The sequence below is a fragment of the Anopheles merus genome, chromosome 3L (assembly GCF_017562075.2).
Source record: "Anopheles merus strain MAF chromosome 3L, AmerM5.1, whole genome shotgun sequence".
Lineage (NCBI taxonomy): Eukaryota > Metazoa > Arthropoda > Insecta > Diptera > Culicidae > Anopheles > Anopheles merus.
In genome coordinates, this window is record NC_054085.1 from 5,701,206 (window position 1) to 5,716,397 (window position 15,192).

A 15,192-nucleotide genomic window follows, 5' to 3' on the forward strand; every position below is an offset into this window, starting at 1 on the left:
TTCTCCGAATAATGTGAGAAAGAAGAAATCCATAAATATATAAATTAGTTAATTTCATAAGAATGTGCATAGAATGTGCATAGAAAGGAAAAAACACCAATTATTTACTAAATATGGATAAATGCAACACCCAGAACTAAGATATTTAGAAAAGAGTAAAATACTAAGTAAAATGAAATCATTTATTAATTATGTACGTTTATGTATAAATAAAAACAGGATGATAAGGTATAAATAAACACAGGCCACCTTTCCAAATCAAAAATACACACCTCCTATCATAAACCTATATGAACGGTCGTATTTTAGCAATTTCTGGAAAAAAACTAAAAGAAATAAATAAAAACAGTGAATCCAAGATTGGAGCAAAATGCGATTTCACATCTTTGTATATTATTTTATATTTAAAAACCTTTGTTACATAACTTTTAAAAAAAATATTCTAGCAGAATAGGATAAATTATTATAAAAAAAACGTTGAACAGATTCTCGAAGAGATATATTACTCAGTAAATAATGCATGAAAAATATTCGTCCAAAAATACTCATTATAAAATCTAAATACTAATCCAAACTTCCAATATTTTAGAAACAGTTCTTGTGAATTGACTTAACAATTGTGGAAAACAAGAAATCAGCTAAGGGTTTAATTTCCCCTGTGATACACACATGTAGACTGTTGAACTACACATCAACAGAAAGAATGACGCAGTCTCGAAAGACCAATCACCAAATTTGTACTTTACTGCGGGAAAAAAGCCCGTCAGCAGAGTCCAACCAACAAACGGTGTAGACTCGAATCGATACATAACTGCAAACCACACAGCATTTTTTCCACCTCAGGAAAAGGAACAGACTGTTGATACCGTTCATTGCATTTCCACTCCAGTTGCTGAACTCGATCATATCACCAGAGGGTTAAGAATGTCATTCAAAGTGCAATTGCAAAACCACTGTTCGTCACGAGTTGGATGAACATTTGAACGATTATGCTGCTCATTCTTTTGCCCCCGTCACCGTTGTGGCGAGTGAAGTGACGCTCGCTCGAAAGCTATTTCCTGTCTTGCGATTGTTTTTCACCCTTCTAGGCATATTTTCAAAATTGTTTCCGCAAAAAAACTTACACATAGACACACACATACACGCAAATGACCCCCGATGAATGTCACATTTCGAGGAAAACCTTGTACTCTTCTTCGCAACAAAGAATACGTGACCCTTTTTTGCGGCAATATTCTTCATACTGTCCACTTACTGTCCAGCACAACGCAAGCAGAACGCACCGATTAAATTGTAATTATCACGCTAATGCACCATACTTTGGGTAAAGGCACGCGAATAGTTAAGCGTGCACTATAATTATCCGTAATAGCAGGCTCAATCTCACAAAAAGGGAAACTTAAATGAGATTGTTTTAAAAACAGATGAAAATATATTATTATACGAAAAATAGGTGCAAATGGTAGCGACCTATGATAAAGTTTGTTATCAAAGCAAACAAAAACCTAAACAGATAAAAAATACCGCATTTGTGCTGCATTGAATATTATACTGCATACATAGTAAAACGATCACAAAACATGCTCACAATTCTCATACTAATTGCTGTAAAACAAACGAAACAGTAAACAATAAACTGCACATTTTCTACACACCACCAACAATTACAGCACAGTCCATTGGTCACTTTCGCAGGAGCAAAAGCGACCTTTGCTCTCCGACCTACTAATTAGTCCACTAATTGGGGCTGTTGTCTGTGCATCTCTATCACATCAATCAGGCCACGTTTACCTCGTCACGGAAGGATTGTGCGGATGCAACACCATGCAACAAGCGCTTGGCACGCGCACACTGCAATTTTCCGCACAAATATTAATTAGTGACAGTAATGATGGTATCGATGACTCATCGAATGGTTTAATATACCTTTGGTGGTTGATTTAGTTTTCAAGTAGGTGATATCTTTTACAGTAGGGCCGGTCTGGTGGTACAGTCGTCAACTCGCACGACTTAAAAACACGCCCGTCATGGGTTCAAGTCCCGAATAGACCGTGCCCCCATACGTAGGACTGACTAGTGTTGGCCGTTCCGGTCCGAACCTAGTAAACAAGTTCCGTTCTTTATGTAGGCCGTTCCGGTCCGATCCTTTATACAAAATCGTTCCGTTCCGTTCATTCCGTTCTTTCCGTTCTTTCCGTTCATTCCGTTCCGTTCCGTTCATCCCGTTCATTCCGTTCATTCCGTTCATTCCGTTCATTCCGTTCCGTTCCGTTCCGTTCATTTCGTTCTTTCCGTTCATTCCGTTCCGTTCAATTCGTTCTTTCCGTTCACTCCGTTCCGGTCTTTGCCGTTTCAATATTGTTAGCAAGGTGCTATCGTTAGTGCGTTCCGTTCTTTGAAAAAACCGGCTTTGTCCGGCTGTTGCTTGCTGCATGTTCACTCTTTCTCGCACACAGTATGTGTTGCCTGTGCACTCTCCAATGCTTACAGGAATATTCATAGCACTTCGTCGCGTATCGTTTATAAAAATCCTGATAAGCGAAACCAAAAATGGTGTTGCATTTGGTATTATGGTGCAATTTGTAACATCTATTATACTTTTTGTTATAATTCAGCTTATCTTAACTAGACAAATAATATTTATTAAATTTAAATCTGTACTCATATGGCAGAACGGGTTGGAAAAGATGTATTTATGTTTTATGCCACGATATCCACTTGATCTTGGCACTCGGCATGATTCCAATATTTTGCCATTCGATTTGAAGCATTCTGTTCCATTCGACAACCGTTTGAGCGCCGTGTAAACGATTTATGTGAAAAAAAAATATTTGTTTTAAATAGTAAGTGAAATTCAAATAATTAGTCAATCTCGTGATACAATCGTCAACTCGTACCACTCAATAACATCGGCATGGGTAAAAGCCTCGAATGGATCGTGCCCCCATACACTGGGATGATTATCCTGCTATGGGCATTTAAGTTACTGATAGCCAAGCTTATTAGTGGTACAGGAAGGCTTTCGCCGAAAATGGTCGTCGCATCTGATAAGTTAAAAAATACTAGATAATAAATGCATGCTTTATATCCCCCCCCCCCCCCCCCCCCCCCCCCCCGGATGACAGTTTGGCTTCTAAGCTGTGGGTCGGTACTTTTGCACCCCAGGTTCACGTTCCGTTCTTTTTGAAAAATGAACTAGTTCCGTTCCGTTCCTTTTTTTAACGAAATTCCCAACACTAGGACTGACTATGCTGCTATGGTAATAACAAGTCACTGACAGCCAAGCTCACTTCTTTAGTGGGTACAGGCAGGCCTTGACCGGCAGCGGTTGTTGTGCCAAAGAAGAAGAAGAAAATATCTTATATCAATCATTTTTACACAGGGGTTTGAGAAGCCGGATCTCATCACCTGTTCACCGTTCAAGTGTTGAAACTCATGGTGAAGAAATTAGAAATTAATACAGAGTTTTCCAAATCACTTTCGAATGTTAACATTGATTTTCACCGCGTGCAAAATGATATTCCACGTCACTATGATATTTCATTTGCATCATACAGGGGTTTCCGAGTCAATTTCTAATCTTCTTCTTATTCTTGTTTGGCACAACAACCGCTGTCGATCAAGGCCTGCTTGAACCCACTAGTGAAGTGAGCTTGGGTTTCAGTGACTTATTGTTACCATAATAGCAGGATAGTCAGTCCTACGGCCTAGCAGGATAGTATGGGGGCACGGTCTATTCGGGGCTTGAACCCATGACGGGCGTGTTGTTAAGTCGTACGAGTTGACGACTGTACCACCAGACCGGCCCTACTGTATAAGATATCACCTACTTGAAAACTAAATCAACCAGCAATTTCAGTTCTTACACATGATTTTCAACACATCACAAAGAACTGTCAAACTCAATCCAGCTACAGACGTGTTGAAAATCATGCTGAAGAAATTGTGAACATTGAAATGAAATATCAGATTGATGAGGATTAACCTTGCATGCGGTGAATAACAACGTTTACATTCGAAACTGACTTGGAAAACCCTGCAATATTTAGGTTCTATATATTGGTTAGAATTATCAGTTTATTGTAATATTCTATTTTTTCTGGTTGACTCTTTATTTGGTGTATTCTTTCACAGGAATTAGTAATGCATTTCTGTGGAACTACCATTTAAATAATTATTTGATGACAATCTCTTCTCCTTTGGCACAACAACCGCCGTCGGTCAAGGCCTGCCTGTACTCACTAGTGAAGTGAGCTTAGCCTTTCAGTGACTTATTGTTACCATAGCAGGATAGTCAGTGCTACGTATGGGAGCAGGGTCTATTCGGGACTTGAACCCATGACGGGCATGTTGTAACGTCGTGCGAATTGACGACTGTACCACCAGACCGGCCCTTTGATTTGATGGCAATAGTGGACCAAAAATGTTAACGATTACTGTTACAAAATCAAAATTTTATACTAAAACAGTTCCGTTCGGTCGAATGTCTTTATTTTTACCATAATTGTATGTAGCGGAATTTGGGGCAAGTGTGCCATACGGGGTAAAAGTGCCACCAAGCATTTGTCCTTAAAAACTTGAGTTTAATGATCAATTGTGTATACAGTTGGTTGGTTTCCAATGACTAGGAATTCTGACCCTATTTTCATATAGACCAATCGATATTTCCCATTGTTTTAAACTGATTTATATTGAGTTTCAAAATAGATCAGAATATTATAATTTTTTAATCCAACCAAATAAGCTCTCAAAAATCATGCGAAATTTTTTGTGGGGTTAGTTGAAAAAAACTTTCTTTTTGTCACTGAAAAATTCCATTTCAAAAAAGTTACAACATTTGGGGCAAAAGATCCATCTCTATTTGGGGCAAGTGTGCCACTATCTTTCATAGGCACGAGCTGTCAAAAATGTAAACATTGTTGTAGCGTGCTGCGGAATGGTGCGCTATTGTGAGCGGATTCCACGCCAGAAAAACAGAACAGTAACAAACCATATTGTGGTACAGTTGGTGGTCAAAAAGGGTTCATTGGTGACTAAATACATGTAGGAATATATACACTAGTGGTACAAACGTAATAATTTCCAATTATCTAAGAAACACGGATATTTTAACCAGGTTGCCGTCTTGCCCCATACGAGTGGCACTCTTGCCCCATAGCCCAAAAAAACAACGTCTTTTTGGACCCTTTTTAAAACGCTTCAAAAACTGTTTTGTTTGCACTTTTTTCAAGCGAAACTCATTTATATGTGAGGAAATAGATGTATAATGGTTATGAGATTTAAATCGGCTTTTGAAAAACACGTTTTAGTGAGTTATAACTTGAAAAGCTTAAGGTGGCACACTTGCCCCAAGTTCCGCTATCGTCTTTCGTATTTATTTAAATAATTTTCTGACTTTAACGAGCCAAACCCATACTTAAACCTTATTCCTTATACCTATTTTGTTAGAAACTAATTTATCCTGGTCAAAAGGTACCTAGCACCTGCAATCTTTAATTTAAGTTAATTTAAAAATTAGTATCAAAATATACCCTATTACCTAAAGCGTTACAGGGTCTATGCATGGTGGAAAGTGGGTTCCTACAGTCTAACACTACGGAAAATAAGCCAGCTGCTAATAATGTTCTGGATCTAAGTGGTCAATCAAACTAATATAAGGTAGCATAGAGGGTGCACCAATGGAACCACATATTAACTTATATAAGAAGCGGCATTGATAAGCTCTACGCCTATGCTGTAACGTTTTTAGATCAAACAGTTAACACCTAGTTCTTTAGGAAGGACAGGAAACATTACTTGACAATGAAATGCGATAAAATAGCTAAAAGGAGTAAATGCTATAAAATAGCGATAAAATAGCCGAAATCCTCAGTTGCACGTGTAACAAACCAATGGCTTTGTATAACCTGTTTTCAAAATAAGTCTGGAACGTTAATTTGTCATCTATTTGTAGGCGAATGTCACAAAAAAATCAGAACTAGGAATTAAACTACCACTAATGCTGTACCTATACTCAAGCAGTGCTAGTATTCTGCAAATGGACATTGCTGCACCTTTATTCACATTCACAAACATTGCTTTTAACATGCATTAGTTGTTAAAGTGAGACAAAGCGGTTTGGAGTCTTTCACAATTTGCTAACTCATTTACATGATCATAAAGCTTAAGGTAATTAGCATAGAGCAACTTATGGCCTCCAGGAATATAGGAACCTATGTCATTAATGAATATTGAAAATTAAAGTGGACTAAGGATTATACAGTACAACGTCGACTATCTGGGGCGGATAAACTAGCTAAACCGTGCGCATGAATTTGAAAGATAATCAGTCGTGGTGAACATGTAGCTATCTAGCGTCATAGGAATTTTTAACTTAATTTTTGTACAAGAAAAAAAATATATTTAAAATATAGTAAATGATTCAAAATGTTTTACATCACTTGATATAAAGTTTCAGGTGCCACATTTATGTGGCGTTGCCATTTCTCAAACTGTAATCCGTGGAAATCGATTAACTGTAATTCTAACCTCAAACAGGAATTTCATAAATTTAGATTAGTATGTATAAGGGATTCCGCTATTCGCAACGCTGTTTTGTCACCTTTGCTCGAGTCAACCAAATCAGTTCCGTCCGTGTACACATTATGTAAGTATACTCTTGTTACGATTCCTCTATTTTCATTTGACATTGAACATGCCGAGCACCTACATTTTTACGTATCCACTGACTGTGCAGCAACCTGGACAGTTCTTTAGGCCAATTATCCGAAAACTCTCACGTAGTTGAGGACACTTTTAGCTATGCTAAAGTAAATTTAAGTAAATTTTATGCAAAAAAAGTAAATTTAAATAAGACTTAAATGCTACACATTAGCATAGTCTGCCACAAACTGGCTCAACAACTCGTCGGCATATGCCCATTTTGTAAGGTAGTACGATGTGGAAAACATGTCAGGTTATCTCTTAAAACGGCGACTCCGGCGACCTGCAGCAGTATTTTGGACTCGGAAGTCTTCCAGTGCTCCATGTACCTAAGGTCCCGCAATCGAAGTTTGAAGTCAGACGGAAGCCTAAGCTGCAGAATATCTGATGACATCCGACGCCTATTCCTCGCAGTCTTGCGACAATCACATTTGGTGAGTTTATCAAGTGGCGTAGGATGATTGATATGGTTCCGGTACATTCCTTATCGAAAATTTCTATCCGTTCTTCGGGGGTTTCTTTGTCTTACTTTTCACGAAAGCACGTGCTGCTGCATCCGCGATGGTTATCGCGAAAGCTGCGGCTTTACCGTGTACACAAGATTCCCGTAAGCCAGTTTGCCTCAAAAGTCCAATTCCGCAGACCGTCCTGCAAGATGTCTCCTTCGTAGGGCTTTTCATTCACCAAACCCTCGTCCTGCACGATACCACCATAGGACATACCGGGTTTACGACATAAAGCTATCTACAATTGTATACAAATCATCAACACAGTTCTATTCCAAAACAAACCGTTAACGATTGAATGAATCTGCAACAGATTCGGTCGAAACTGGCACGGCAGGACGCACTAGATTGATAAAAAATGCAGAAGATAGTCAATAGACATATTAAATTACTTTAATAACTTCAACCGTCGTTCGTTGATCGTTACATACATACCCGAAGTCTATGGTTGAGGCTTATCCGCAACAGCTTCGGTCGAAACTGGCACGGCGGGATGCACTGGCAAATCTTGTACTTGTAGTGACTTATCCGTCGCTAAATTCGCTTTGAGGTCTTGGCCTGCCTCAGACGGCTCCGGCGGCTCCGACGATTCCGGCTCCAAACGGCTTCTGAGGTCTTTTCTGATTTTGTTGGAGTCATTCGAAAGGGATTCCGATTCTCCGGGTGTTGAATTTACCCATCACTAATGCACAGTAGCCTTCGGTATGGCACTATTGGATTGCCTACATTCAGCGGTCGGCAAACTTTTGAGATCCGTGTCTGTGCTCCATCGGATGCGATTATTGTTTTTCTGTAATTGTATCATACAGGTAAGAAAGTTAGAAATTGGCGATTCTCATATATTAAAACTAATTGTAAAGCGTCGTCAGTTAAGGATCGGTAACAGAGTATGTCAAATTGTGATGAATGAAAACAACAAATCTGCAATATCGCTTCTTAATGAAGCCGTCCTTTCATGCTGCAAAAAATGAGAATTATTTTTAAAATAATCGCTTCTGTTTCAAATGCTCATTTTATTGTCGTGTAGATATAATGTAAGTTTTTCATACGTGAAATTTAACCTCGAGTTCGACCTTAATGAAACTTACCTCAATCCATATTACTATAATGAATGTTGGAAGTGGAGGACAATACGAAATGTAATAGTGTTGGGCGGTTCGGGAGTAGGAAGTTTCGAAGATTTAATTCCTACAAAGATTCGATCGAATGGAATCCCGTTTATAAGTTTCGATTGGGATTCAATAGCGATTCCATTGGAATTCGGTTGCAAATCGATTGGGATTACGATTGCAATCCATTATCGATTGGTTTCCAAAAGGATTTATTATAATCCCATTGAGAAACGAGAAACGCGCTAATCGTTTGAATCGCTATTGAAAACAAACGTTTTTAATAACATTTTTGTTGGATTAAAACGAGAATAATTTAATAAATGAAGCTTAATGATAAAGATAAATCAATTGATGAAAATTACTTGTAATAAAAACGATAACGTCTGGCGTGTTGTCGATATTAGATGTAAATAATATATCGTGGAGCTAGTGGAGCAGACGGTTCCGTACTGCTATAATATACCTTAATTGAATCATTTTATAGCATGAAAAATGGACATTGTTTGCACATGTCATTACCGTTTTGTCTTCGTCATGTTAGTGGATATATTTATCCTTTGATGAACCAAAGTGAAACGTTGTGTTGGTGCCATAATGAACCGGCGAAGAAAATGGCCCTTTCCGACCAAAAAAATCAACAGCACGCACCTTGTAGTATCCCATCACACCAGAGCATACTGTTGAGGGAATAGAAGATATAAGTAAAATTATAAATGTATTCGATTTCAGGATGCCTTTCGACTGGTTTACTGTTGATGCCATTGAATGCATACATCAGATGCATTTATTCAAAACGTAAACAGTTCATATATTAACGAGAGCAATGCAAAATAAAAAAAGATTCATACTAACCAGAACTGGTGTTTCTTTTTTCACTTAGATGCCTGATGTTACTTGCATACTGATAAAACATGAAAGGTGTATGTTTCAAGCTATTAATAATACACCATTTGTGATTGCCTTTAGCATCAGTTGAGCGTGAAGATTTAAACCAAATCTGATATGTACGAATACACCTACAGTAAAAGGGCAAGCAATTGATTAAAACAAGGTTATTAACTATACATCTACACTTACACATACCGATGATCTTGCGATCCATCCGTGCATAATTTCCAATGTATTAACACTTCATCCTGAAACACCATCCTTACACGCACACCGTAAACTTGTCCAGGGAGAGCATAATCATCACTGCATACCCGTACGCTAACAATCCAAGGAGCGCGCATGTTTAAGGAAAAATTAATATTTGACGATCCTTTTTCACGCTTAACATTCTGTGATCCTGCCAGCAAAACGCTTGGAAGCTGAACTTCACGCATAGCAGCAAGCTGCTCGGACGTTGGGTAAGGTGGCTTGCCTTGCCACAGCCACACACGAAATGGATCGTTTCGACCGTCCTGAACAGCTTCTACCAGGTAGCTGAGGCGAGTTCCGACCAACATATCGGTAGGGATGGAAATATTCAAATGCGATCGTTTCTTATGCAATGGGAAGCTATCGTTCGATCGTGATGCTAGCAAGCAAAGATACGTCATATGTTCATCAATCGAGGCTAAGTATGAAACATTACCCTCTAGGTAATGTGTTGGCCCAGCGAGTGGTGCCAAGTTCGCTAGCATTCCTAGTGCAGAAAACACTGGCTTTACCACGAACTGCACATGTGGCGGATTGGTAAGATTCATCTGAAACCGTGCAAACAGTGTGCGCTGCTCGAACACGTACGGATAGTAGCTGAGGAATGCATTATCGTGGGACAGAAACTGTAAGTGCTGTCCAAAGTCATCCCCGTCGGTAATTGCGGACCAATGCTGAGTAACGATCGAAAAAAGCATAGCTGCGTAACGCACATCCGCCTGAAACGGACGGGCCGTGGACCAACCAGCGATTGGATCGGCTTCACTAAAACGAAAGGAAGAGTATATAGTTGGAAGCTTACATGAAATTAATGTAAAAACTCACTCATTGCCAAAGCTTAGACGTTTAACATTTGGGAACCGTTTCAACACATCTTCCAGCAACTGACGACCACCGTCGAGCACTTCGGAAGCCCAACGTCCGCTTCCCTTACGATGAAAGGTGATCGTCTCGAATGGACAGCTGTGTGGAGTGGTTGAATTACAAACTTCCAGCACTGTCCAGCAGAAAGGATGATGTTCCGCTGATTTAAATAGACCCGCTGGACCGTACAAAGGAAACTTCACCCTTTTCATAAGATCATTACCCAAATTTAAAGCACTAAATCTTTGACTCATAACATCCAAACCTTTACGGATGGCAAATACGTACGATAAATAGTCTGAAATTAATGAAAAGGGATTATGAAACTCTTGTCAATCGTCGGAAGTTTGCTTTGGAAAGGAACCTACCATTTACGGTAAAGTTCAACAAATTGTAGCTTCGTAAGTCGGGTTCATTCCACGTTTCAAATCTCCATCCAGCTACGTACTGCAACCCGTACCGATCTGGGTAAAACAAGTATAACAGCATATTTTTTATCACATCGCTCCACAGTAAAGGATTCCAATTTCAAGCAAACCTGTATATCTTTCCACTAGCTGTTGTACTAAATCCGTCCAAAATGTTTCCCTGCAGGACAGTTCAGAATAACCTTTCGGTATGCCCATCATCTCAAATCCAGGATACAGTTCTACATTGTGCAGATGATCCATCAACATATCTAACGCGGTAAAGTTATATCGAAACTGGTTCCTTTCCTCCGAACTGGAATAGTACAAATTATTTGAACGAAGTGAAATTAAAGAAGATTAATTTCTTTCAAGACTAGCACGTGCAGATAAAAGCATATCGTCATTAAAAGAATATATTTTACAACAAAGTTATCACAATCAGCTGCTGTGTAATACCCTATCATGCATACTCGTACTCTGGATGGTCTTGGGAAATCGGAGATATATGGCTTACACTGCTTGCAATCGTTGGTTTTTGAAAAGAAAATTCAAATTATCGTTCCATTTTTAAGCCATTCAAGTTAATGTGATGTTACGATTAGGAAGGTTTTAGATCCAATAGTACAAAATGTCGTAAAGACGGTACGGAACACGCCGTGTAACTTACACTTCAAGAAGCTCTAGAAGCCAATGGATCCGCACATGGCTAATACCACGAGCCGACAGAGAGCCAATCAGCTCCAGGTTTGTGAACGTGTCTTGCGATACCAAAAAAGCTCCACTTGCATTGCGCGGCTCCGGTGGACACAATCCGGTGCTAGTCCAAAACGGTTTCATTAAACGAGCCGGCGTCAGATCTTTTCGTGCAAGTGTTACCGAGTGAATGTTCAGTCTCGTTGCAACATCCCATGTGCTACAGCACTCCAGCACATGGCGACTCTCCGCCAACCAGAGCCATGATAGTAACATTTTCCCCAACAGCAGCATTAGCGTCCTCATTGTTTCAGTCATCTTTGTGTTCAACACTGGTTTGCTTTGTTCGGTTTTCGGCAGATGGTGTTGTCGGTTGCCGAGCCGATAAAATATCAAGTTACCACCGCTTTATGGCTCGTTTACCAAGGCAACCAAGGCGGTTGATTTATCATGTGCGGCTGTATGAAGGTGAGATTGACCGGAATGTTCACGATCGCGTACGGTAGGTTCATCTTTTTAAGCGTCTGGCGAATAATTATTCCATTCTTGCCGTGCAAAAATCCAGCCGGAATGTCGGTATCGCGGTCGGTATTGTCATGCACCATCTCGATGTAGTAGTCAAAGTCATCGATCTCCGTATCATACTCGGTCACAATTATGGCTGCACCGCCTATCGCTTCCACGTTGATGGCTTTGGTTAGAAACGAGCAGTGGCTACAAATAGACGAAATTTATCAATTATCAATGTTGAAGCGAAGGAGTATCCTCCCCCTTTCACACACCCAAACTGGGGTCGGCCAGTGCTTCATAGTGCTTACCCCCGCTCGACGAGTGCAATATTGCCCTCTAGCTCATCGGCGTTTTCGAATTTTTCAGAGCACGCATCCGCTGGAATCGCCGGCACCAGCTTCCCTTGCGGAGATTTGTATGAAATGCCAAACGTGCCACCGAAATCTTTCGCTGGTCGCAACCTATACGTGTACTCCAAGGCCGAAGGTTCTAGAATTTCGAAAAACACATCACCTGCAATGATGTCCTGCGTACGTACGCCATCGTTCATGTGAAGATTGTTAGCTAGAAGAGAGTCAAAGCAAATAGAATGCATCAGGGCAGGGTGGCTAAACGAATCCATCTGCGGGGAAATCGGGAAACTTACCACCGCACCATACGAATGATATCAACGTGAACCAGCAGAACGTACTAACGACGAAGTGTAGTCCCGCTTGCCGGCGCCATATTCGCAGGACCTGAGGCACCACAACGGATAAAGCGTGGCGCGTCATTACTATTCTTGCCGGTGCTTCTTACGTTGTTAACCTACCGGAAACAGCACACCACTCGGTTTTCGCACTTGCGTTCACCTAAACGCCGACGATCGTCACTCACTGGCAAAGTAAACTCTCAAATATTCGATCCCTCTACATGCCACGCATTGCGCTTTTCGTACGGCAAAAGATAACACAAGCGTCTCAAGTTCGGTGGGACGATTATCTAAATGACGATAGTGTAATCTTGTATCAGCTACAACCACGCTCCTGGGGCGATGATGCCAGCGAAAAAAGAGCGATAATTTTTAGATACAGTTTAGCGAACAAACAAAATATGAAAATGATCAACTACGCCAACGACAACTGCTCGTCGTCTCGCTTTTTGATTTCTATATTTTTCGTCGTAAAACTTTCCAAATTGTTCCGATATTGATTGCACTCTTTTTCGATTTTCCACGCGTTTTTGCTTTTGCAATGTTTGTAAACAAATGCCAGCAATGTCAAACGCTAACAGCTGTCAGATCAAGTTCGAAAATTTTAAATTCTATTTCGAAATACGTTGCTCTACTGAACTTTAGGCTAGATAGAAACGCTTGATAAAACGCTTCAAGGAAACGATTACTGGAATGGATAGAAGACTAAAAACAAGTTGCCATGAATAAATTACCTAAAATGAAAATAAATGAAAATGAAAATAAATCATTTTATGCCATCACTTCATTCCGCTACCAATCAATACATTCTCGTCGGTTTTTCAGCATATAAAAAGTATGTTTTGCGACTCAACTGCAATGGTTTTAGTTTCATAAACGTTTATCATAAAGGATTTTAGACAATCGATCTGGCTAACGATTATTACAAAAAAATGTTTCCGATAAATAAATAGATAAACCACTTGTTGTGGAATCACTTCACCTCAAAGAACCTGTCTCGACGGGCGAAGCTGGGACTATATAGTACCTGTATAGTACCAGTACTCACATATGCCTCTGAGACATTGACATTGTCCAAGTCTGACAAAGATCTCTTAGCCACGTTCGAGAGGAAGATTCTCAGAAGATATAGAAGGTATACTTGGCCCCGTATGTGTGGAAGGACAATGGAGGAGCTGTTATAAAGACGAGCTATACGAGATGTACGGCGACCTCACTGTCGTGCAGCGTATCAAGCTCGCCAGGCTCCGGTGGGCTGTGACCGGTGGCCATGTTGTACGCATGGAAACGGAAGATCCAGCCCGTAAACTCTTTTTAAGCCGTCCACAACAGAGGCGGCGTGGTAGGCCCAAATTGAGGTGGCAAGATGGCGTAGAGGCGTAAGCCATTCAGGGATAACGGATTGGCAGACGAAGGCGCGATACCGTGAGCGGTTTCGGATACTCCTAAGGGAAAGCGGTAACGCCGGATAAATAAATAAAATAATAACTGTTGTGGAACAAAACGTTAAAACATACTGAGCTTCTCGCGCAGTATATTATTTTTTAACTCATGGAATGACAGTAACATCCTTTATGTATTAAATAGAAAATTACATCTTTATCCAGCCTCGTTTCCGTGGTACAGTCGTTAACTTGAACAGCTCAACATGCCCGTTGTAGGTTCGACTCTCGAATGATTGTTACCCGCAAGAAAAACTATTATCCGGTTGCGTGTAGTACTTAATAAGTCTCGAAATCCTGTAAAGGCCAGCATATGATCGCGTCTTAAGTCATTACGCCAAAATAATAAACGAAGTCTTATAAAATCTACGAACCCAGAAGTTTAAAGATGGCAAGATTTTCGGACTCTCGGAGTTGAACCTACAGATTCTATATAGAAGTACCAGGTTTGACGGAATTAGAGTAAAAATAAGAAATTTTATTATAATTCTGAATCGATATCTAACCTGCAAATTACAATATAATTACCCTTTCATTGCCATCTCACGCCTCAGCAGTTGGTACACAATATAGTCCACGTGTGCGTCTTTACTCTGCACCTCTCTTCACTGCACATCCTCACTTTGCTTCTGTGAAATGTGTTTTCTTGCTGCTCGTTTTAACCATTCCTATACTGATACTATCTAAATAAATGTATTTGTTAAATTTCGCTTCCTTGCCTTCGCGTCAATATATATGCATACGTGTCTAGAATCACGAGAAAGAAAACATCCTCCATTCGGTTGTATCACTCAGTTCAAATCTTGGCTTTCCACATCACCTGCGACTACACAGCGTGTGGAAGAAAGTGGCGAATTATATCGTTTGCCTTATGGCCAAAAGCGCACACCTGTGTCTGAGTGTGTGTGTGTGTGTGTGTGTGTGTGTGTGTGTGTGTGTGTGTGTGTGTGTGTGTGTGTGTGTGTGTGTGTGTGTGTGTGTGTGTGTGTGTGTGTGTGTGTGTGTGTGTGTGTGTGTGTGTGTGTGTGTGTGTGTGTGTGTGTGTGTGTGTGTGTGTGTGTGTGTGTGTTTGCTGCAGTTTTCTTGGCCTGGGCGTGCGGCAATATTTTGATTAGGTTTATG

The 15,192-nt window shown here is 40.2% G+C and overlaps 2 protein-coding genes across 2 annotated transcripts; both read right to left on the reverse strand.

Annotated features, from left to right (window-relative positions):
• Nucleotides 1-8,839: 8,839 nt before the first annotated feature.
• LOC121599937 (alpha-L-iduronidase) lies at nucleotides 8,840-11,745 on the reverse strand. Its single transcript, XM_041928090.1, has 7 exons — nucleotides 11,402-11,745; nucleotides 10,863-11,047; nucleotides 10,693-10,788; nucleotides 10,286-10,622; nucleotides 9,404-10,225; nucleotides 9,173-9,336; nucleotides 8,840-8,997 (listed from the first exon to the last, which is right to left on the reverse strand). The coding sequence occupies exons 1-7, from the start codon at nucleotides 11,743-11,745 to the stop codon at nucleotides 8,858-8,860; spliced, it is 2,088 nt and encodes a 695-aa protein (XP_041784024.1). The 3' UTR covers nucleotides 8,840-8,857.
• Nucleotides 11,746-11,782: 37 nt separating this feature from the next.
• On the reverse strand, nucleotides 11,783-13,179 carry LOC121599938 (PRADC1-like protein). Its single transcript, XM_041928091.1, has 3 exons — nucleotides 12,584-13,179; nucleotides 12,246-12,501; nucleotides 11,783-12,141 (listed from the first exon to the last, which is right to left on the reverse strand). Exons 1-3 carry the CDS (start codon nucleotides 12,708-12,710, stop codon nucleotides 11,847-11,849), a joined length of 678 nt encoding a protein of 225 aa, XP_041784025.1. The 5' UTR covers nucleotides 12,711-13,179; the 3' UTR covers nucleotides 11,783-11,846.
• Between the last annotated feature and the right edge of the window lie 2,013 nt (nucleotides 13,180-15,192).